This window comes from Podarcis gaigeae (assembly GCF_964106915.1).
Source record: "Podarcis gaigeae genome assembly, chromosome: 7".
In the NCBI taxonomy this organism is placed as follows: domain Eukaryota; kingdom Metazoa; phylum Chordata; class Lepidosauria; order Squamata; family Lacertidae; genus Podarcis; species Podarcis gaigeae.
In genome coordinates, this window is record NC_139683.1 from 76,678,425 (window position 1) to 76,700,516 (window position 22,092).

Sequence of the window (22,092 nt, forward strand, 5' to 3'; positions counted from 1 at the left end):
GTCCCTGCTCCTGCCAGCCTAGCAGTTCAAAAGCACATCAAAGTGCAAGTAGATAAATAGGTACCGCTCCAGCGGGAAGGTAAACGGCGTTTCCGTGCGCTGCTCTGGTTCGCCAGAAGCGGCTTAGGCATGCTGGCCACATGACCCAGATGCTGTACGCCGGCTCCCTTAGCCAATAAAGCGAGATGAGCACCACAACCCCAGAGTTGGCCACAACTGGACCTAATGGTCAGAGGTCCCTTTACCTTTACCTTTACCTCCCCGGTGGAGTGTGTTTGTTTCAACATACAGGAGGAATTTTAAAACATTAAATAATTAGCCAGAAGAGTATGTGGTTTGTTTTTAAGTGTGTTTTTATTTTAATTGTATTTTCACTGCTTTGTTTTTTTTGCCACTCTGGGCTCACCTGGAAGGAAGGGCAGGATAGAAATTTAAATAACAACCACCACAACCATACCCAAGTAGAGGATGTTTGTAAGAAGCCAGAACAACCAATGATGTTAGGATACTATCAGTTCACAAGCCTTATATAACTGCAAGGGAAGAACGGTGCTTTTACAACAGTTCAAAATTTGGAAATTACTGGATTAGAGGAATCTGTAAGGCACCATACAAAACCCTGGTGTGGGGGGGTTGGTTGGCAGGGGATATTAAATTATGACTATTAAGCCACTCCTAATGTCATGTTATAAAATTCAAGTTAATGCTCCGCCACCAGAACACTTTACAATTCTAATTACTACTTTTTATTATACAGAATGCACATTAACATGTCCAATTACACCTGCATCTTATAAATCTACTGAGAGAAGAAGGGACACTAAGATGTTTCCTCCCATAAAAGTGGGAAGGGGAGGGGAGGAACCAGCCAAGGAAACGTTCATTAAAAAATTATGCGTAAGGTTTCTTAATAAAATTGTAATAACAACATCCTTGTATGCTGTTTTTGTCCAAATGTTTGTGAGGGTGTTTCTGCTATGGGGCATCGCTTAACCAAATTCACTATATAACTGAGGGGAGAGATTTCTCTTATCCTGAGCTGAATATCAAACTGGCCAGAAAACCCCATCAAATAAAAAAGTTTTTATTTTTCTCTTTTTTAAAAAAATATATATATTTCAATTTTTCAGTTTTACATACACCAATTTTTTTTAACAAAAAATCCACTGCTTTTGGGGGATCCTTATGTTATGACTTTATCCTCTTCTTTATAACTCTAATAAAAAGTTTTCTATCCCACCTATTCCACATTCTTTTTGAGATATACACACCCGTCAACGTGCATGGACATGCGCCAAGAAACAAACACACACATATACACAGGCGCATAGTTGCGCCCGACATGGGGGGGGGGCGCTGACGTCACGCGCAATCTGTGCCTGTATGTGACATCATGTGCATCGGGTACATGACGACTGTGTTATAAGAATTCTAAGGTCTCAAATACAGAATATTCATAAATGCACACATATCTAAATATATGAACCACGCGTCTGAAATAGTATGGGAGAGCAATCCTGAAGCCATTTTGACTCTCCCAATGACCTCAAATATTCCTCTACTGTAAGGGAGGCAAACGGAGGGAAAGCCTTTCCATTGTCTTTTTGCTTGCAAATCCTGTCTTATGGGCATATTTGTGTATGAATAGGTTGAGCCTATTATCTGGACTCAGGAACTAAAGTATTAACCACCACAAAAGAATGGCCAGGCTGCCCAGGTAATACAATCAGCGACCATTATCAGATATCCTGGCAGACAAGATTTCTGCCATAGATCGCCTCCTTTTGTGATGTATGTATGACAGGGGTTTTTTTTTTGGGGGGGGGGTCCTTCGGCTACAGGGTGGGCAATTTCAAAAGTCTATAGAAGCGCATGCACACCATTGTTCAGGGTTCTCCTCCTTCCTGGGTGTGGGGAGTGGGGACCCTTTTGCAACAATTCCTTGAATAAAGATCATGCTTACTAGCTGCTTTGCTTCTCAATATACCGTAAATTTCGCTCCATAACACGCAGATTTTTCCTCCTAGAAAGTAAGGGGAAATGTCTGTGCGTGTTATGGAGCGAATGCCTACAGATGGCGGGGGAATCTGCTGCAGTTGTGAGCAGTCCGTGGCTCGCTTTGAAACAGCAAAGCAGGTGTAAGCGGCTCCTGTCAGCGAGCCGAGCTGGGGAGGAGGGAAAGAAGCAGAGCGGGCTTGGCTGCTTTAAAAAAACCCCTCCCTCTATGTTCCTCTCTCCTCCCCACTGATCTGCTAAGTAGCAGCGAAGCTTTTCAGCCAGCCTAGCCGGGAGGAGGGAGAGAAGCAGAGCGGGGTTGGCTGCTTTAAAACAACCCCGTACTCTCTGTCCCTGCCTGCAGTTTTTTGCTGTCCGATTTTGGATTAGCCACTGTAGGGGCTGTGTGTGTGTGTGCTTGAGCTATCGTTCTCCTCCTCCTGCTTCCCCTTCGCTCTCCCTGCGCCCCTGCGCTCTCCCTCCGACTTTAGAATTGACACTCTGTGTGTGTGTGAGAGAGAGAGAGAGGGCTCCTTCTCCTCCTCCTGCTTCCCATTCACTCTCCCTGCGCTGTCCCTCCGACTTTAGAATTGACACTCTGTGTGTCTCTGTGTGTGAGGGCTCCTTCTTCTCTTGCTTCCCGTTCACTCCCCCAGCGCCCTGCGACTTTAGGGCCAGTTCCCTCTCTGCGTGTGTGTGTGTTTTGACCTCACTGCGCTTGTTGGGGGAGAGTGTTGGTCGCAATTTTTCTTGATTTGTCTCAGTGGTTACTATCATGGTTTCCTTGCCGGGGAGGAGGGAGAGACGCAGAGCCTGCTTGTTCTAAAGGAGCAAAGCCGGAGAGGAGCCTCTCCTGCATTATCAGCAGCATCCTTCTCCATACCCCCCACGCGCGCTCCTTGTCCCTTGAGTTCTTTTCCTTCCCTCCCCACTTAAAACGTGGTTACAAAGCACGGATCCACATGGATCCTCAGGATTTTTGCACTAGGTCACCCCAAATTCACCATCAGATCACATAGCATATCCATGGCTACAGCCTGCACCAAAAAACACACGCACCCACTGTTTCATGGGGCTGCAATGGTGCAAAAACGTGGTTACAAAGCATGGATCCACATGGATCCTCAGGATTTTTGCATTGGGCTACCCCAAACTCACCGTCAGATCACATGTCTGTGGCCACAGCATGAACCACAAAAATCATATATCCACTGTTTCGTTTAGAATATTTTTTTCTTGTTTTCCTCCTCTAAAAACTATGTGCGTGTTATGGTCAGGTGCGTGTTATAGAGCGAAAAATACGGTACTTTGGTTGGCCTCTGTTATTTTCTCCTACCGATAGGGAATCCACTTAAGGACTCTATACAGGCTCTTGGATACCCCATATGGGAAAGGAAGCAGTTTTTCTTATAACAACTGTTAAGGGCTGCAATCCTGTACAGTGGTAGCGCTGGATACAAACGGGATCCATTCCAGAGCCCCGTTCACATCCAGAAACGAACGCAACCCACGTCCGCGGGTCGCCGGTTCTGCGCATGCGCTTGACGTCATTTTGACTGTCTGCGCATGCAGCGAAACCCGGAAGTAACGCACTCCGTTACTTCCGGGTCGCCACAGGACGCAACCTGAAAATACTTATCCCGAAGGTACTTCAACCTGAGGTATGACTCTACAGCCATACCTCATGTTGCGTTAGGTTCATGTTGCGTCTTTTCAGCTTGTGAATGCAGCAAACCTGGAACTGTATACTTCCGGGTTCCCCCGCACATGTGTACGCAGAAGCGTTCTGCGCGCTTTGTCCATGCACAGAAGCATTCTATCGCGCTCCGCACTTGCGCAGAAGCGCAATTCTAGTTGCAGACTTTTCAGGGTGCAAACGGCACGCCAGAACAGATTGTGTTCGCAGCTAGAGGTATGACTGTATATACTTGCCCGAGAGCAACTCCCCATGGGACTTGGCACTTTATACAAGAGGGAGGCCATTTTGTGCCCCTCAGAAATGGCGAGTGACCTCCAACGTGAGGGTCCATTTGGACCCCGGAGAAAGCAGGATAGGGAGGGCTAAGTGCGCTCTGCTATCGCATGCAGGGGCCAGGAACAGAAGGCCCCGCACAAAATGGTTGCTGCCCGCACCCTTGAGGCATAAATCCCTGTTTTGCGAAGGAATCGAACGAATGGCAAAGCACTTGTGATCCGAATGTGTCCACAGGAAAGACAGCAACCAGATTAGTAGTGGGAAGCCAGAAGGAAACCTCAATCAGCCAAATAATAACTCACTATAATAATATAATAATAATTTATTATTTGTACCTCGCCCATCTGACTGGGTTTCCCCAGCCACTCTGGGCAGCTTCCAACAAAATATTAAAAATACCACAGATGTCTTTTAAAAGTCAGATAGTCACTAAACCCAACAGCCATTTAAAAACCAAACAAGTGGCCATTTTACCCATGGCTGTTTGGAGTAAATCTCAAAGTGACCGTCCCTGTGTAGAATTCATAAGCAACAAACAGGCCAGATGCAATCATTTGATACATTTTCACTTACTTTGCCCTGTCAGGGAGTCAGGTAGATTTTCTTGGTGGCTGCTCCATCTCTCAAGTCCCTTTCAAAATATCCGCTCATTCTGTCACATTCTCCACTCTCCTTATTCAGAAAAACTGGAAAACTAAGCAATCTGACCTAACAAAACATTCAGCTGTCTTCCACTGCAGCTAAGCCAGGAAAAAAGCTCACATTTCTTGGTGTATGAGCCAAATACTAATATTTCAGCTACTGCTGGATTCATTCCAGTGCACCTTCTTGAGAATTATTCCAAACTGGCACAACACAAGTGGAATAAGGTCATTTTACAGTTATTTGAAATTATTTCCATGTTTCCTTTTACACTGAAAGGTTTGAAGGCTTCAACCTTTTCTTCAACTTTTTCTTCTGGGATGTTGATTCGTACATCATTGCAATATACCCATGTCATCACAATAGAAAATTGTGACACACTCTCTCACACAACCCCAAGTGTGCTTTCTGTACAGTTAAAATCCTCTCTTTGTTAAATCAACATCTGGCAGGGGAAAGGATACAGAAGTTTTCAAGTTAACAGATAATCCTTCTGCATCCAAAATGAAAAAAGCTGAATTCAGTTACACGCTAAGGTAAGAAACTTTTGTAACCCGGTTCTAACCATATTTATTTAGAAGCAAGCCTCAAATAATGTAAACAGGCCTTGCTTCCAAAGTAACCCTTCTTAAGTCTCTGCCCTTAATTGGTTTAAGTTGAAAAGTTATCAGCCATTGTTTTAAAGTAGGCATACCAAACTGTAATACTATATATGCTATTTTTAAAAAAAATAATAATAATTATCTGACATAGTCAGTAGAGCATGAGACTTTGGGGGGATCATAAGTCTGGGCCCCACATTGGTCAAAAGATGCCTGCATTTAATGTTTGATGTTTTATTGTGTTTTTAATATTCTGTTGGGAGCCGCCCAGAGTGGCTGGGGAAACCCAGGCAGATGGGTGGGGTATAAATAATAAATTCTTATTATTACAGATTAACCCCGTGGTCCCTTCTAATGCTACAGTTCTATGATTCTGTGATTCACACACTGTCATGTCCAAAACTAATAGCAGAGGATTATTTTGAGCCTTCTTCCTTGGGCCTTTTGCCATTTTGAATACTCTTATTATCGCCGAACATTTCCCTCCCCGCACTATCCCTCCTCAAATGTGTCATTTATTTACAAGGTCTACAGCAGTGGTGTCCAAGCTTTTTTCAAAGAGGGCCAGATTTGATGAAGTGAAGGGCTGTGGGGGCTGACCAAAGGGCCAACCAAAGTTATTGACCTTTTTTTAGGATTGAAGTAGTTGTTGAGCTGTTTTTAGGGTTGGAGTTGTTGAGTTTCTTTTAGGATTGAAGTTGTTGAGGTTTTTTTTTTAAAAGGATTTTACCCCAGGAAATAAACTGCCACAGGGGCTGGATTAAATGGACCAGCAGGCCGGATTAGTAGGCCCCTGAAATGGACTTTGGACATGGCTGGTCTATAGCAATACCTGCCATTTTGGGGCAGCTGCTTAGGCCTCATAATTCTGATGGGGCCTTACTGCTGCCGATACGTGTCCGGGGAGTCTCAAATGGGGCACCTATGGGTCTCCTATTTAGCTTCCCTAAAATGCTGTGAAAGGCCCAACATAGAGCCACCACCCATTATGGCTGCCTGGGACACCCCTGTATAGTGGACAGGTGCCCCTCAAGCCGAAAGCTGGTCCTATTTATTCAGGACGGATCAGTGCTAAAACTCTAGAGTCAACTGAATAACAGGACCTCAGATTTCTAAACATGCAACCACCAGTGAGACTATAGTCACAACTCAGTATCACGAGGCTTCTTGTTGTTGTTCCTGGCCCATGACAGTAAAAAATAAAAATAAAAAATGTGTGTATGTGCTTTCTGCTATGGTAGGTAGTGACAATGGGCATTTACCATATCAGACACTCAGATGAGAAAATAGGCCTTGAGAATCTGGGGTGGGTGGGAATACGCAAGTTTGTTTTTATTTCAGGGATTATTTAGAAGCGCATTCCCCACAAGGGCGCACAAGATAGCTCAGTTGGTTATGGTTAGACTGTGCCGCAGATAATGCCAAGGTTGCAAGTTTGATCCCTGTAGGGGGAAGCTACATATTCCTGCATTGTACAAGGTTGAACTAAAGGATTCTCAGGGTCTCTTCCAACAGAGACCCCCGGGTATAGGCTGGTATATACGGTAAATTCAATAAATAATAATAATAACTATGATTCTATGAAAAGCAGCTAGCTCATATAGCTGGCTAGCTATCATACAATGGCCTTGTTTATTTTACTCTGTTAAATAAGGCACAGTACAATGGTATAATAGGCTTAAATTCTATTTAAATTCTAGCACTTACAAGTATGGCAACATAAAACTGAATTAGGTGGACCTTGCTCTGCAAAGCGATTCTTGTAAGAAGTGACTGATAACCCAGGAGTGTGGGTTGGTCACAATCTGAGCCAATTATGCCTATTTCATTTGCAATAATAATAACTCTACAATTCTATGGTTCTATAAAAAGTAGCTAACTCATATAGCTGGCTAGCTATCACACAATGACCTTGTTTATTTTACACCGTTAAATAAGTCACAGTACAATGGTGTAGTAGACTTAAATTCTACCGAAGGAATTCCTAATATAGAGTAATTCTGCCTAAGTAAGAATACTACCAATCACAGGTAGAGGCACTGGCTGCCAACACTGTCCTTACATGTGTCGATATTTGAGAAAGTATAGCACAAACATTATTTGGTTGCACTTGCACATACTATGCTACTCTCGACACATCAAAACTACTGTACTGCTCCAATTGTTATAACCACCTCCAATACCTGCAGCACTTGCAGTCCCAGGTATGTGTTTGACAGTATTATAAATTAGCCAGGTGCTGGGTGCATTTTGTGACTTGTGTGGGTCCAACTGCAACTACCTGGAGATCTACGCATGTCAGGTTTGCAACCGGGGAAAGCAAGATGTTACTTAAGAGAAGGAGGGTCTGAAATACTCTCCTTGAAGCTTGAATTTGTTTTATTCTGGATTGCTTTATTTGATGGTTTAAATGGGTTGTAAACTGTTCTGAAATTTGTTCTTTAAAATATAAAGCGGTGTAGAAATGATATGAATGATAGTAAATAATAATAATAATAATAATAATAATAATAATAATAATAAACTCCATTGCAAAAGAAAAACAGAACCTAGACATTACATTGTGGCGACCGTAAACTAGGTTTAAGGTGCCATTTGGGGGTTATAATAGATAGCTGAGTTTCTAACACTTGTTTTTTATATGCTGTAGCCAAAAAGAACTGTAGTTCAACACACAACTATGAAATTTATTGGCGATTGCTGCCAGTTTAGGTGGCTTTAAACAAAGGGCTATCAGCCCCCCCCCCGCCCCCATAGCTACACAGAACAGAGGCAGTATACCTCTAAATACAGTGGTACCTTGGGTTACAGACGCTTCAGGTTATAGACTCCGCTAACCCAGAAATAGTACCTCGGGTTAAGAACTTTGCTTCAGGATGAGAACAGAAATCACGCCGCCGCCGCACGGCGGCAGCAGGAAGCCCCATTAGCTAAAGTGGTGTCTCAGGTTGAGAACAGTTTCAGGTCAAGAGCGGACCTCCAGAACGAATTAAGTTCTTAACCCGAGGTACCACTGTACAGTCATACCTCGGGTTGCGAATGCTGCGGGTTGTGCGTTTCTGGGTTACGGCCCACACTGAACCCAGAAGTACCAGAACAGGTTACTTCCGGGTTCCTGCATGCGCAGAAACACTAAATCGCGCTTTGCACATGCACAGAAGTGCTGAATTGCGCAGGTTGCGAACGTGCCTCCCGTATGGATCACGTTCGCAACCCGAGGTATGACTGTACTAGATACTGAGGACAAAGAACAATGACCCAGTACTTAGCACTCACAAGTATCTGGCTGCCACCACTGGCAACATAAAACTGAATTAGGTGGACCTTGCTCAGCAAAGCGATTCTTGAAAGAAGCGACTGATAACTCAGGAGTGTGGGGTGGTCACGCTTTGAGCCAATTATGCCTAATTCATTTGCAACACTTTCAGAAGTACAGATGGGGCTGGCTATGGCTTCCTAGTTAGCTCTGCTTCAGTAAATTTGCAAGAAACCAGAAGGCACTAAAAGGTTGTGAATAAAAAAAAACAGTGATATTTTCTCTCTTGATTGGGAGATTTTGATATTTTAATTTTTTTGGTTGTTCTTATAGAATAAACCCAGTTGGAATATACTGATATTTTTACTGGATCCCCATCTGTTGCTGTTGCAAGTATTGTTGGAAAGGAACTTTTCGCCAAGCAGAATGGGAAAAGGGATTAAGAACAGAGTAGGCACAGAAAACAAATGCTTCTCCACTCTTCTCTTGAGATTCACATAACAAAATTCAACCAATTGCTCACTTGGATCTGACAATGGTACTTTGGGAAGCAACAAGCTTAAAAGTAAACCTTGGATTGTTGGGTCACTGTAACAGTCTCCCAGGTACCCCAGTAAGATGTTATGGTTGAAGTGGAATTGTTATATGAGGCCATTATCTACCTAATAGATTTAGAAGAGAAAAATGTACTGTACTTTTCTAACTTTGCATGCCTTGCTTCCCTTTCAAGCGTCTTTATTATGTTCAGTTGGGGAGGCAGAGAATGAGATAAATGATTATTCGAGTCTACAAACAGTAAAAATAGGTTTGTGTGTGTTCTGTATAATAACAGCTGGCTGAAAGTCTTAAGTGTAAGAAGCCACATGTAAAAACCATATACATATCACATTGCTATTTCCATCCCAGCGCATAATCCCCATTAACTCCCACTATGATGCTATGAAGAGTGTCCTGTAGTCAAAGATACATCTTCTTCCTCCTCCAAGAAAACTCAAGATCAGTTAACACAAATTAGTTACACATCAGCACCCTATAACTACCATTTTGCAACTACGCTTTCTCCTTAAAAAGGAAGGGAAGCAGTTTCTCATTCATACTGCATACTGTTGAGTACAATCCTTTCTTGAGAGTAAGCCCCATTAAATTCAACAGAGCTTGCTTCTGAGTATATCTCTATAGGATTGCACTGTGAGATGATGAACTCAGAAGGGCAGCAGCTGGCCTGCATGAACTGATAAGGAATCACCACTAGGTGACTTAATGTGGAGTACAATATTGTATGTGATGCAGGGCTCCCTCCTTCTCAGTGGCCCAGAGCGGAAGTACAAGTCACACCTTTAACACACATGCATTCTGGGCGATTCTTTTTCCATTCACTTTTTTGAATGAACCAGCAGTTGAAAACATGCGCTACCTAGGAGGTGCATCAACCTTTGTTCTTTAGCATTTGCTAATCACTTACACAGAGTTTCGTGCAGCCCAGAGTACTTAACACTGCCTAATGAGTGATGCTGCCCTGGTCAACTGAGCAGTAACACAAAAGGAAAAACGCTCTGCTGCTCATCAACAAGGCAGTATCAAATAATGCAAATATCAAGGAGCTCAAAGCCAGACACTGTCCTAGCACTCCAATGAAGATGCTGGATATGAATTTCTTCAAACACCTGTTCACCGCATTCATGCTTTACATTTTTTGGTGTATATTAAAAATATATATAGTAGTATACCTTTTAAAAAACCACTATAGCATGTGAAGCATCTCTGGTGGGTACAAACACCTGAAAATTACAGGGGCTTCCCAGCTCTCCCACTGTGATTACTTCATTGACCTAAGAGAGTGTTCATGTTGGTAAACCAAGCAAGCAGACATATACAGCTGAAATGCACACAGTTGTTTACTGCAGAAAACCATTTCTCTAACTTATCCTGCAACTAAAGAATAACAGGCCCGGCTAATGCTAATACTATAGGATTAAAACAATAAGCTTTCAAAGTCTACTCTGCAGAAAACGTTTACACAAGTCCTAACAAGCAAGGCCTCACTTCTAAGCAGAAGCATTTGGCAGCATGATCCCTTTACAGCTCTCCTCCCCACCCCCCAATGCACTCACTCTCTCCTAATGCTATTATTACACAGCATCTTCAGTCATCCAAGGGCAGCTTAAGTCAAGCAAGCAGAGCTGACACCTTCCCACCACTGGCTCATTGGTAGCTGAAGGGGTTAGAGCATCACCTGGTTTTCTGTGAAGGGAGGGGGGAGACCATGAGTAGGGAAAAATAATATGGATGCCTGCAAAAAAGTTTAGCACCTTCAGTCCTCACCCACAACCACAACTCCCCAGGGGGAGGGGGAAATCAGCAATTAAGGGCAGGCTCATTTGGGATTACTGTGAGACTTGCTTCCGAGTAAACATACACAAGCTTGAGCTGTGAGCAAATGAATTTATAAATGTTTCTGCAAAACATTGTGCGTGCAACACCCATAATCACCACCTCCAGCCTGAGCATTATTTAGCACCAATAAACAATGGACCTGACATCCGCCCAGATTGCAGAAACTCAGCCGAGGTGTCCTATTAAATGTATGTACACATAGCCAGTACTTAGTGGCATTCCAAATTACATAATTATTCTGTGAGCAGCTTTTCAGGCCTTTGCTGCATCCCCAGTAACACTGATGCCTGGAGCATCCCCAGTAACATTGATGCCTAAGAGCCTGGAGAATGAAAAGCACATACATTGGATAACAGCAAAAGCCCCTTCCTGCAAGACGCAGGAAGATGAATGGCTGTTTTGCATTTCCAATCGTGGCCTGAATCAGCCCCCAAAGCAGGTCGGCTGTGCCTTCCTCAGAGTGTTATATCACCCCCTCCCTCTGGTTGCTTTTTTGCATTGCACACCCCCTCCAGCCCATCCCTAAAATCCATCCCCCCCCCCCGCCCCGCGCCTGGTCTCTGTTCCTTGCATGTTCTGGAAAAGGAAAGCCGGCTGGCTTCTGACATTCAAACATCCAGCCAGCGCTTTGTTGGTCTCCGCCAGAGCTTCTGGGCTCCCGAGGAAAAGGAGTGCGCTGCGCGTTTTGTCATCACTCAGCATTAGGGAGCCTAAAAATAGACCGGGCAAAAGCACCGTAGCAACCTTGCAGGCGATTTGCATCGCCCAGCGACGGCTTCCTTTCCCCGGGAGTACGCAGGAAAGAGTTGCAAATAGAAAATAAAAATAAATCCATAAACTAAAAAAAAATGGGCGGCTATCTGGCCGCGGGTGGCTTCTTACCTGCTCCCCGAAGTCGATGGCTATGTTGGTGATGCCCAAAGGGACCAAGAAGCGGATCAGGGGCCAGTAGTTAGTGAGCGCCGGAAATTTCACCATAGTCCCAGCTGCGCGGTGACCCCAAACACATCTGCCGCAGCGGGGAGGCTGCAAGGTGGGAAGGCGGTGAAGACGAAGGAAGGAAGGGAGAAGCCAGGCGCTGCTTTACGGAAGAGCCTTGTAGCTTTGCCGGCAGAGAAAGCGATGGTGCGCCCAGGCGGAGGCAACGGCAGCAAGTGAGCGCAGCAGCTCCTCTCGCGTCCGCCTCCCTGCTGGTCTGGTGCGCCGGGTGTCTGTGCTGCTCCCTTTAGCAAGAAATCCCAAAGACCAAGTCCATCCCTGTCGCCGCCGCTGCTGCCGCCGCTGCCCTCCTCCCACACAATGGTGATCCGCTGCTGGTGGAAAAAAAAAGAGGAGGGACGCCGGCACCAGCACCATCGCCGCCAGAAATTTCTCTGGGCACTTTTTCCATTATCAAGAACCCGGAGGGCAAAAAAACAAACAGGCGCGCGTAATTGCGCCGCGCTTTTGCGCCTCGCCTTGGTTTAGGCGAGCCGGCTGCAGGAAGAGGATGGGAGCCGCGGGGAGGGCGGCAAGGAAAACAAACCACCACCACCCATCACCGGCGCACAGATCAGACAGGATCTGCCCGGCTGCCTGTCGTCCTCCTACACCACCACCACCTCTTCTTCCTCCGCCTCTTCTTTCTCCCGGCTGAGCGGTGGGGAGGGGAGCGGCTGAGTTTGCTTGCTGCTGCTGCTGCTGCTGCTGCTGGCGGCGGAGGAAGAACCGTAAAGCAGGCTAGAGGAGAGGCCGTTCAACACACGCACACAAGCAGGCCCTGCTCTTTTGAAATTAAAAAAAATATATTAAATGTTATTTGGGTTGCTGCTCTGCCAGTGCTCCATAAGCACGTGGCCTTCTTTGGCACAGGCTCGTTGCTTATCTTTTCTCTCTCTTTCTCTTCCCTCCCTCCTCTTTCCCCTAAAGAGGAAAAGTAAAGAGAAAGAGAGGCTTTATTTAGCTGCTGCTGCTGCTCCTCCTATCGCCGGAGCCCGGGCACAGCATCAGCCTCCGGCTTGCAGGCTGCCTTGCGCGCTGCAGAGATGAGCGTAGGCCAAACAATGCTCCAGGAGTGCGAAAGAGGGTTAAAGAGCGCGCCTTCGCAGGATCGGGACCAGAGTTTGTATTGGCACCAAAAGCAGGCAAGCCAAATGTATCTAGAAGGTCATCAGGAGGGCCGGAAGGCAGCAACCCTTCTGGGTTTTGTTCCCAAGATCTGGTCTGCAGAGTTACAGTACTTGTATCTCTGTTCAATGGAGGTATCTCAGCCAGCTTTCCTCAGGTGGACCAGGAATTCATTTAATCTTGTTTATTGTTTAAATAACAGTTAGTGGCCATCACAATGTCTTATAGTAGAGAAAGACTCCACTCCCTTAGGAACATTGTGTCTCAGAAAGGATTGTGTTGTTACAATTATTGTGAAAAATCTCAATCTCAATCTCAAACCAAAAACATTTGTAATACCAGTTGTACACAGTGTTTCCAAAGGACCAATCAAAGGGTTTGTTTAAATATATTTATCATTATTTATTAAATTTGTATACCGTCTTTCATCCATAGATCTCTGGGCAGTTCACAACATAAAAATACAAGATAAAAAAGCACAGAATGCATAATAAAAACATAAATATGGACAAAACAAACCAATAACCCATCTCTCCCATATACTGTATATATTTATCATGGAGTTTCTCTTCAGTTTTGTTAAATGGGACAGAAAGTGAGTAAGAGAGGTTTTAAAATGGTATCATATCGGAAAAACATTGTGGCTATTTTCTGGAGCAGAATTACACATATTGTTCTATGCACACAGGGAGCATTTGGTGGGCAGGAGCTGAGCCATAAAGGATGCATTTTAATCTACTATATTGTAACATTTTAATCACCACCACACCAAAATATATTTCTTCGTCTAAGATGTTGGGGATACTGTCAGAACTACATTTGAGCTAGGTATCATCAGGTAGAGGATGCATGTATACAGTGAGTAACTGCATCTAGCAGTGTATTCTTATACATCTGTCTACTTAGAAGTATACTGCATTGAGTTCTGTAACACTCCAAGTAAGCATATATTGCAGCCTAGGGTTGCAATCCTGTGCACACTTAGTAAGTTCCATTGAATGCAGTGGGTCTTACTGCAGACTGAAAGGATTGGCGGTTGTATCAATCCCAGTGTTTGAAGTGGGATTCAGTCAGTGGATCACATCCCCGTGACAGAGTGAGCTCCCATTGCTCTGTCCCAGCTCCTGCCAACCTGTTGTTGTTGTTTAGTCGTGTCCGACTCTTCGTGACCCCATGGACCAGAACACGCCAGGCACTCCTGTCTTCCACTGCCTCCCGCACTTTGGTCAAACTCATGCTGGTAGCTACGAGAACACTGTCCAACCATCTTGTCCTCCGTCGTCCCCTTCTCCTTGTGCCCTCCATCTTCCCCACATCAGGGTCTTTTCCAGGGAGTCTTCTCTTCTCATGAGGTAGCCAAAGTATTGGAGCCTCAGCTTCAGGATCTGTCCTTCCAGTGAACACTCAGGGCTGATTTCCTTCAGAATGGATAGGTTTGATCTTCTTGCAGTCCATGGGACTCTCAAGAGTCTCCTCCTCCTCCATAATTCAAAAGCATCAATTCTTCAGCCATCAGCCTTCTTTATGGTCCATCTCTCACTCCCATACATCACTACTGGGAAAACCATAGCTTTAACTATACGGACCTTTGTCTCTGCTTTTTAAGATGCTGTCTAGGTTTGTCATTGCTTTTCTCCCAAGAAGCAGGCGTCTTTTAATTTCGTGACTGCTGTCACCATCTGCAGTGATCATGGAGCCCAAGAAAGTAAAATCTCTCACTGCCTCCATTTCTTCCCCTTCTATTTGCCAGGAGGTGATGGGACCAGTGGCCATGATCTTAGTCTTTTTAATGTTGAGCTTCAGACCATATTTTGCACTCTCCTCTTTCACCCTTATTAAAAGGTTCTTTAATTCCTCCTCACTTTCTGCCATCAAGTTTGTGTCATCTGCATATCTGAGGTTGTTGATATTTATTCCAGCAATCTTAATTCCAGCTTGGGATTCATTCAGCCCAGCCTTTCACATGATGAATTCTGCAAATAAGTTAAATTAGCAGGGAGACATATATCAGTGGCGTAGCGTAGGGGGTGCGGGGGGGGGGGCGGCCGCACCGGGTGCAACATCTGGGGGTTAGGGTTAGGGGGCGCAAATCCATGGGTTAGGGGGTGCAAATTACTTGCCTTGCCCCGGGTGCTGACAACCCACGCTACGCCACTGGACCATATACAGCCTTGTCGTACTCCTTTCCCAATTTTGAACCAATCAGTTGTTCCATGTCCAGTTCTAACTGTAGCTTCTTGTCCCACATAGAGATTTCTCAGGAGACAGATGCGAACCTAGTAGTTCGAAAACACGCCAGTGCAAGTAGATAAATAGGTACCGCTGTGGTGGGAAGGTAAACGTCATTTCCTCGTCACAGTGTCCCATTGCATCAGAAGCAGTTTAGTCATTCTGGCCCCATGACAAACACCATGGACAAACACCGGCTCACTCGGCCTGAAAATGAGATGAGCGCCACAACCCCATAGTCGCCTTTGACTGGACTTAACCGTCCAGGGGTCCTTTACCCCTTTTTAATGTCCTGGGTGGGGAATCACATTGTCCTTCACCTTGGACAGCAAGATATCTTTGAGCAAGAGGCCTACCGTAAATGGATCTCACTTCAAGGCAAGGTGGGTTGGGGGGGACAAGCTAGGCTTCTGTTTAAAGGTATGCTGGAATATGCAATCTAACCTCTGAACAAACGATTTGAAGGTACATCTGTATGCAGCCTAAGCTCTGAACAAATCTTTAAATGGGCAATTTTCATTGCAGAAGTAGGTAAATATTGGACTTGCGATTTCTAGTCCAATAAAACTTTTTCATCATTTGGAAAGGAATCCCTGGCTAACAATAATTGTTTTTTAAACAATTATTTTTTATTAAAAAAATAATAATGTGGACATGCACTGTCCTTGCTAAAAAGGCATGCCTTCTCTGCAGTTTGCATGTGTGTGTGTACGTGCATGCATTATTCCTTTATTTATTTAAAGCATTTTTTACCACACCCTTTAGCTGAAAAAGGTTCCCAGGACATCTTTCAAAGAGCAATAATTTGACTTGCAATCTAAAAGATACGACACAAAAGGAAAAGGAATCAGGAGGGGAGAAAGTAAATACTAGCACTAGTTCTTCGTTACAAGATGACACTTCTGGCCTCAACGCTATCATGGGCTGCTTGCAGTTCAAAAAGAAGCTGTGGATGGCCTCCAATAAGTAATCTTGCATCATGACCTTCTGTTCGTCACAGGGCCGTTGGTTCCAGCGGCCTCTGTAGAGAGACAGGAAAGAGGGTGGGCAAAGGAGACTAGCCGAGCTGGCAAAAGCTGCAGCAAGTACATATCCTCCAACATTTCTCAGGGGAAAATAGGGACGTCCTATATTATAATCATCCTAATCACTTTTTTTTCAGCCAGAACTTGCTAGAATTCAGTTCTGGCACCTCTCAAGTGGGTGCCATTGCCATTATAAAAGAATGAGGGAGGTGTTCATATGAGTTCTGGCACTTCTTTCGCTAGAAAAATAGCAAGAATAATTATAACCCGCCCATCTGACTGAGTTTTTCCCAGCTACTCTGGGCAGCTTCCAACATATATAAAAACACGATAAAACATGAAACATTTAAAAACCTCCCTATACAGGGCTGCCTTCTAAAGGTTGCGTAGTTACTTCTTGGCTCAGGGGTTGCATAACTACATACCCTCCAACTTTTCTCCAATGAAAATAGGGACGTCCTAAGGAAAAGCGGGACATTCCAGGATCAAACCCGAAACTGGGATGGCTTCTGTAAATCCGCAACTGTACCTGTAAAATAGGAACAGTTGGAGGGTCGCAAGTGGAGATGGCAAATACAGCAGTTCACCCTGCTATCTGCTGTTGCTTCTCTTCCTCCCAGCCCGGCAGCTGATTCCAATAATTTAGCATTCTTTTCTCATTTAAAAATAATATCTTCTGTTCTACTGGTTTTATTCCATCACAGATTGATGTAGATTTAATTACCTAATTGATTAACAATGTACTCTTGTGCGTGTTTACTCAGAAGTCCGTCCAACTGAGCTCAGCAGGGCTTACTCCCTAGTAAACAACTTTAGGATTGCTCAGATGGAAAATCAACTCAGGTTTCAGTAACCAAGCGACAGCGCCAGTTAATATTTGTTCTCCTTTCACGTTGTGAGGAACACAGGAAGAGAAGGGAAGCTTCCTACCAAAATGAGGCAGAGTGAAGTGGCCACCTCAGCCTGAAGGTGCACTGTCAGAGAATAGAGAATATGTTGTAAACAAAAATTGCCCTTTTCCCTTATGGGGTATCCAAGAGCCCATATAGAGTCCTTACATAGGTTCCCTATTGGTAGGAGAGAATAACAGAGGCCAACCAGAGAATATTGAGAAGCAAAGCAGCTAGTAAGCTTGATCTTTATTGATCTGTTGCAACAGGGTGCTCCCCTCACCCGCAGAAGAGGAGGAGGAACCCAGAAAAATGGCGCGCAAGGCCTTATAAAGACTTTTGAAATTGCCATCCTGTAGATCAAGACCACCCCTAGAAACATCATATATACATCACAGAAGGGGTGTAACCTAAGACCACCCCTCAGATACATCATACCTACATCACAGAAAAGGCGGTCTAAACAGAAATTTGAATGTTGTTTTTCTCCTGTCGTTATTTATCTCCTGTCTGGCAGGTTACTTGATTGGATTGCCTGGGAAGCCTGGCCAGTCCTTTGTAATGATAAACACTTAGTTCCTGGGCCAGGTCACAGGCTCACACCTTATTCATATCTTAAATGTGCCCTTAAGACAGGATTTGTGAGGAAAGAGACAATGGGAGGTTTGCCACTTTGACCTTGCAGAGAAAACATTTGCTCAGTTTAGGAATCAAAATGGTTCCAGGTCGGTCTTCCTGTGCTGATCTATGTACGTGCTTGGTTGGTACGCTTAGGAACATTACAATATATCTAAGACCTCAAAATTCCTACCACAAATACAGCTACAAAAATCGTCCTGTGCCCCCAAACCAACCCGCTACGTTCTCGGGCAAAGGAGGATGCTGTCCCAATGTTGATGTTAGAGTCCAAACAGCACATACACTGGAAAAGAGCTGCCATCTTGTCTTTCGCCTCAGGCAGGTCTTGATCCAGCCTTGATTTCAAATCCACAAATAGTGAGGAATAGTGAGGAAAATCCCAGCTTTGCCCTTGATGGCTCTTTCCAATAGTTTCAGCTTCGAGGCACAGGTATCTTTTCAAATTCATTGTTGCTGCATTGTTGCTGCATTGTTGCTGTGTTTGAAGGACAGGACCTTATAACGCAAGAAAGAACCAGTGTTCCCAATCCCCTCTTCCTGCAGAAAACGCTAATGCAGTGGGAAGCAGGCAAAGCATTTGCACATCAAGGGCATGTGTCTTAACCATTTTCTAACGGGACGCGGGTGGCGCTGTGGTCTAAACCACAGAGCTTAGGACTTGCCAGTCAGAAGGTCAGCAGTTCGAATCCCCATGACGGGGTGAGCTCCCATTGCTCAGTCCCAGCTCCTGCCCACCTAGCAGTTTGAAAGCACGTCAAAGCGCAAGTAGATAAATAGGTACCGCTCTGGTGGGAAGATAAACGGCGTTTCTGTGCGCTGCTCTGGTTCGCCAGAAGCGGCTTAGTCATGCTGGCCACATGACCCGGAAGCTGTACGCCGGCTCCCTCGGCCAATAAAGTGAGATGAGTGCCGCAACCCCAAAATCATTCCCGGCTAGACCTAATGGTCAGGGGTCCTTTTACCTTTAACTTAAGCTACCAGTTCTCCCCTGCACACATCCCCACTTGTTAATGTGTTTGTTTTCCTCTAGAGGGGCTCAGAAACAAACAGACCAAAATAAGCCCAGCAGAACTGGTTAACAAGCTGTGGGATTTGTAGAGGGAATTCTGTGAGCACAGGAGGAGTTAAAAATTTAAAAAATCCCACCTGCCAGTCCTCTCCTGTAGCAGTTCCTGCTCCCATATTCCTGTCATTAAGCATGCTTTTGAGAACATTTAAGTGTACCCAAAGTATGTCATAAAGCACATTTATACAGTGGTGCCTCGCAAGACGAAATTAATCCGTTCCGTGATTTTCTTTGTCTAGCGGTTTTTTCATCTTGCGAAGCAAGCCCATTGACAGCTTAGCGGATTAGCGCTATTAGCGGTCTAGCGGCTTTTAGCGATCAGCTGAGAAGCGGCTTATCAGCGGAACAGCTGATAAGCGGCTTAGCGCTTAGGGAAAGGGCGGAAAAAAGCAGAAAAAACGCGGGAACTCGCAATATTTTTTCGTCTTGCGAAGCAACCCCATAGAGAAATTCGTTTAGCGAAGCGCCTCCAAAAACGGAAAACCCTTTCGTCTAGCGGGTTTTTCGTCTTACGAGGCGTTCGTCTTGCGGGGCACCACTGTACCTAAATATGTAACATGCTAAGGGACATGGGTGGCGCTGTGGTCTAAACCTAGGGACTGCCGATCAGAAGGTCGGCGGTCCGAATGCCTGCAACAGAGTGAGCTCCTATTGCTCTGTCCCAGCTCCTGCCAACCTAGCAGTTCGAAAGCATGTCAGTGCAAGTAGATAAATAGGTACTGCTATGGCGGGAAGGTAAACAGCGTTTCCATGTGCTCTAGTTTCCATCACAGTGTTCTCTTGCGCCAGAAGCGGTTTAGTCATGCTGTCCATATGACCCAGAAAGCTGTCTGTGGACAAATGCTGGCCCCATCCAGGGGTCCTTTACCTTTAAAACAAAAAACCAAAAAACCAGGCAGCATTCTGTAGCTGTGGTATGGCCAGCAGGGCTAATGGTCCATGGAGATTAGGATCCTCTTTTTCCGCAGTAAAAAGAGGGTAACATGTTTAATTTATTTGTATGGAGCTCAAAGACAAGGACAGTTGCAAAACGAAATACAGCTGATATTTGCATTTGCGTGTTGTCGTTAGTCAGTGTTCCAGACCTTGTTTGTTATAATGTAGATAAGGTTGTCCTATTGTAAAACCCTCTACACTGGAAGCTGAAAAGTCTTATCTAAAGAATGAACATCTTGGAGTAAAAAAAAAAGAAAAGAAAAAAGAAAGAATTCAGGCACCTTCTAAAGAAATAGAGATTTCCTAATTAAAGAAATCTTTTGCTTTTTTTATCCATTTGGTTCGACTCTTAATGGTAAAATTGTGACAATATTAATTACAAACATAACAAATATATTGAGAATGAGACCTATTTAAATAAATGGACCACATTAGTTGCAGATAGCTTAAAGGTGCAATCCTGTGCACACTTACATTTGAGTAAATCTCACCAAACACTTTGGGAGTTGCATTTTAATAAACATGGATAGGAATGCACTGGAGAGCTCATTATTTTTAAGGATACATATGTGCAGTTAAATATCTGCAACTTGTTTGTCACAAGACAAATAACACTCGCGAGGCCCCTATCAATAACTCTCAGAGACGACACTTACCTGTTTTCCTATTGGTACAGACAGTGAATTCTAGTTGACCAAAGTGAAACCAGTTTCACTTTCAAGCTTCCTCTTCAAGCAAATCATTTGAGGATATTCAAAAGAATTAAAAAGTTTATCAGTAAGACTGGAAAAATCATCAGGAGGTTCCAGTGTCACCACCTGTCATTGAATAATACCTAAAACAAACCTGAATTTGGGAAGTCTCAATGGGCTCACAAAATTTATTGTGTGTTTTGCAGAGCCCTTGATATGTAGAAATAATTGCTGTGTCGGCCTACGGTTAAAAACAATACACTTCAAAATGGCGAAGAAACTATATTTCCCTGGCTTTGAGAAATCACTGATGCCAAATAAGTGACTTGCTAAGTCAAAAGAAGAAACAAGATGTTCTAACCTTGGTGCCACAAGGATTTGTATATGGAACAGTGTTGTCTGAGTCAAGGCTTTCCTTCAAGATAATTTTGCAGTTTATGAACAACCACAGAAACTCAGGCTTGTAAACAAGGGTGTTCATATTGTTATGCTCTTTTAGAGCCTCATATTAACAAGGGTGGAATTCAGTGTGGAATTAAATGCTTCCTTTCTAAGGCCAAGCTATCCTCCAAACCTGTTTGGGTGGCCAGCTTTGTGAGCTATAGAGGGTTTCCATCAAGTTGTCCGGAAACCTCTGTGTACATCTCACCTTCTGAAATACGGCCTGCCGCCATATTTCCTGCAAATCCTTCTTTAATCATGGGAACTTGGGGAACAGCCTCCCGAAAATGCAGAAAACATTTGTGGCAGAGGGACAGGATCTAAATAAGTAACTTCTTTACAAAATAAAAATGGGTGGATTCCTAAGAGGACTGAAAATGAATACAATGTCCCACATCCTCTGACAATTCTGTCCCAGCTACGAAAGCAGCCTTACCATAGAATATAGAAAAGTGGAGGGGACCCCCCCTCCCATAACTCAATGATGTCTACCTGAGATTGGAGAAACTGGGTCAAGGAGGAATCACTTGTCAGCCAGCAATACGAGGCTGGAGAGCTGGGTGGACGTTGCAGAAAACAAAATCAGGGACTTCCCTCTGTTGCCTGAAGTAAACAGCAAACATTGCACTTTAACTCATAAGCGGGGCAATTTGTCAGAGTGTACTTTAGCATCTATTTCCATAGACCACAAAGCAATCCGGTATGCCAGGTTCTGAAAGATGACTTCATTTTGCATCCTAATCTCTATAAGCCATCAACACACAGCAAAGGTTGCTTCCTTGCTGCCACCATAATCCTATTTCCCATATTGGTGTTTCAAGAACCACAATACCCAAATGGGAGCTAGGCTCAACTGTTTTCATTCACCTGCTTTGCACTTTTGCTAGACCTTGTCATCAGCAAGTGAACATTGACAGATTTTGTAAATGTCCAAAATTTCCCCTTTTAACATCATAGGTTGTCTGGTTGGCCTGTAGACTATTTTCTTCCTCCGGTGCTATAATCAGGGCCGGCTCAAGCATAAGGCAACATGTGGCAATTGCCTCAGGCGGCAAGATCCACAGAGGCAGAAGATCCCAACATAGACCCATAATCCCCCCGCCCTTGTTCCCAATTTAGATATTCACTCACGCCTTCTTCCTAGGCAGGGAGGCGAGTGCCATTTGGTGGTTTGCCTCAGGCACCAAAATTCTTGGGCCAGCCT

At 44.5% G+C, this 22,092-nt stretch overlaps 1 protein-coding gene and 1 long non-coding RNA gene across 3 annotated transcripts in view; one reads left to right on the top strand and one right to left on the bottom strand.

Annotated features, from left to right (window-relative positions):
- The window catches only part of ANKH (ANKH inorganic pyrophosphate transport regulator), a 134,647-nt gene extending 121,807 nt beyond the window's left edge, over window positions 1–12,840 (bottom strand). Inside the window, exon 1 of one of the 2 annotated variants that reach the window (XM_083747330.1) lies at window positions 11,747–12,840. In XM_083747330.1, coding sequence (XP_083603456.1) covers window positions 11,747–11,842 — 96 coding nt within the window. In that variant the 5' untranslated portion in view covers window positions 11,843–12,840. Of the gene's footprint in view, window positions 1–4,543; window positions 4,925–11,746 lie in introns of those variants that run through there. The other variant, XM_083747331.1, reaches the window with a different exon arrangement.
- On the top strand, window positions 4,971–21,020 carry LOC310848435. The gene is made up of 2 exons (XR_014566378.1): window positions 4,971–5,148; window positions 20,654–21,020. It is a non-coding gene; the product is annotated as an uncharacterized lncRNA (long non-coding RNA).
- Window positions 21,021–22,092: the final 1,072 nt, after the last annotated feature.